The following is a 1,383-nucleotide window of genomic DNA, read 5'->3' as shown; positions in this document are numbered from 1 at the left end:
TGGGAGCGGGAGTCATTCTGAATGGGAGCGGGAGTCATTCTGAATGGGAGCGGGAGTCATTCTGAATGGGAGCGGGAGTCATTCTGAATGGGAGTGGGAGTCATTTCACCAGGAGTGGGACAGGACAGGATTTAGATTTCTACTCTGGCCCGGGATCGGGACACTATTTCTTTCTGTGGGAGTGGGACGGGACAGGAGTGAAAATCCACTCCATGTCAGTCTCTAGCGAGAACAGCCGGGGATTTTGTCAGTTCTCGTTTCAGTGAATTGGAAGTGCTGGTGTTGCAGCTGATGACATTTCACGAGAACGCACAAGTACAGTAACACAAGAGCTAACAGCCTAACTGCAGCTGTTTACCTGCTGCTTTCTAACCCTTGCTCCAAATCCTGTTTATAACCAGATCAGTCTGCCTACATTTATGCTGAAGTCCTTAATGGAGCCGACTGCGCTTCATTGCTTATACCTGTGACATGTGCAATGGCGATAAAGTGGAACTGTGTTCTCTTCCTACCTTCTCCATCTCTCCGCTCTTCCTCTTGCGTGCCGAGCGAGTGATTTTAACGGTGACGGCGCCCTCCTCGCCCTGCCGCCGCAGGGCCATCCGGTTTGGCTGCAGGGGGCTGAAGGAGATCTCCAGCTCTGGACGCGGGAAGCGGCTCGTTCTGCCGTTGTCTGTGGAAATCTCAGACGACTCGAGGACGGAGGGGAAGCCAGACGAGCCCTGAGGGGACAGGCAGGAAATGGTCGCCATTGTTACGAGCTGTATGTACCACAGCTGAGAGGACAAACAGGAGATTGGTGGATGGTTAATGGAACCGTTACACCGGGCCTCCCCAAAGTTGGTCCTGGAGGGCCGCTGTCCTGCAGGATTTTCAGCTTTAGCACAGCTGATTCTGATGATTGCAGTTCAGCAAAAGCCTGTTAATCAACTATCAATGTAAATCAGCTGTGCTGGAGCAGGGAAACATCTAAAACCTGCAGGGACAGCGGCCCTGGAGGACCGACTTTGGGGACGCCTGCGTTGCACCAATAACGAGTTAAAAATCAGAGTGTACCCGGCTGCTGCCTGAGGCTCTGGTCTCCATCCTCTCTGGCTTAGTGATGCTGGTTTCAGCCTTTGGTTTCTCAGCCAGAACAGTAGAACTCCCACTCTGTTTATCCTGTAGGGGGAAAGATAAAGGGAGATTCTTATAAGTTCAGTTTTATTCTTAAGTTATTAGCTAGAATGGCAGCCATGTTGGACATCCTAAAGTTGAGAGGTTAGAGAACATTCCCAATGGGGTTAGGGCAGGTTCCCAATGGGAAATTCCATTGGGACCAAGTAGCACTAAATTGGTGACTTAGAAACGACGCTGTCAAGGAACGCTATGGACAGCGGAAAC

At 51.1% G+C, this 1,383-nt stretch overlaps 1 protein-coding gene across 1 annotated transcript; it reads right to left on the bottom strand.

Annotated features, from left to right (window-relative positions):
* Positions 1-443: 443 nt before the first annotated feature.
* On the bottom strand, positions 444-1,157 carry LOC107081280 (kinesin-like protein KIF20B). Its single transcript, XM_015369478.1, has 2 exons — positions 1,057-1,157; positions 444-722 (listed from the first exon to the last, which is right to left on the bottom strand). Exons 1-2 carry the CDS (start codon positions 1,084-1,086, stop codon positions 459-461), a joined length of 294 nt encoding a protein of 97 aa, XP_015224964.1. The 5' UTR covers positions 1,087-1,157; the 3' UTR covers positions 444-458.
* Between the last annotated feature and the right edge of the window lie 226 nt (positions 1,158-1,383).

This window comes from Cyprinodon variegatus, unplaced genomic scaffold (assembly GCF_000732505.1).
Source record: "Cyprinodon variegatus isolate N-32 unplaced genomic scaffold, C_variegatus-1.0 Scaffold3881, whole genome shotgun sequence".
NCBI classification, from domain to species: domain Eukaryota; kingdom Metazoa; phylum Chordata; class Actinopteri; order Cyprinodontiformes; family Cyprinodontidae; genus Cyprinodon; species Cyprinodon variegatus.
This window is presented reverse-complemented; position numbering and strand designations above follow the sequence as displayed.

Coding starts and splice junctions, on each gene's coding strand:
- LOC107081280 (XM_015369478.1), bottom strand. CDS start 1,086: ATGGAGACCAGAGCCTCAGGCAGCAGCCGG. Junction 723..1,056: donor GAGCCTCAGGCAGCAGCCGG/GTACACTCTGAT, acceptor CTGTCCCCTCAG/GGCTCGTCTGGCTTCCCCTC.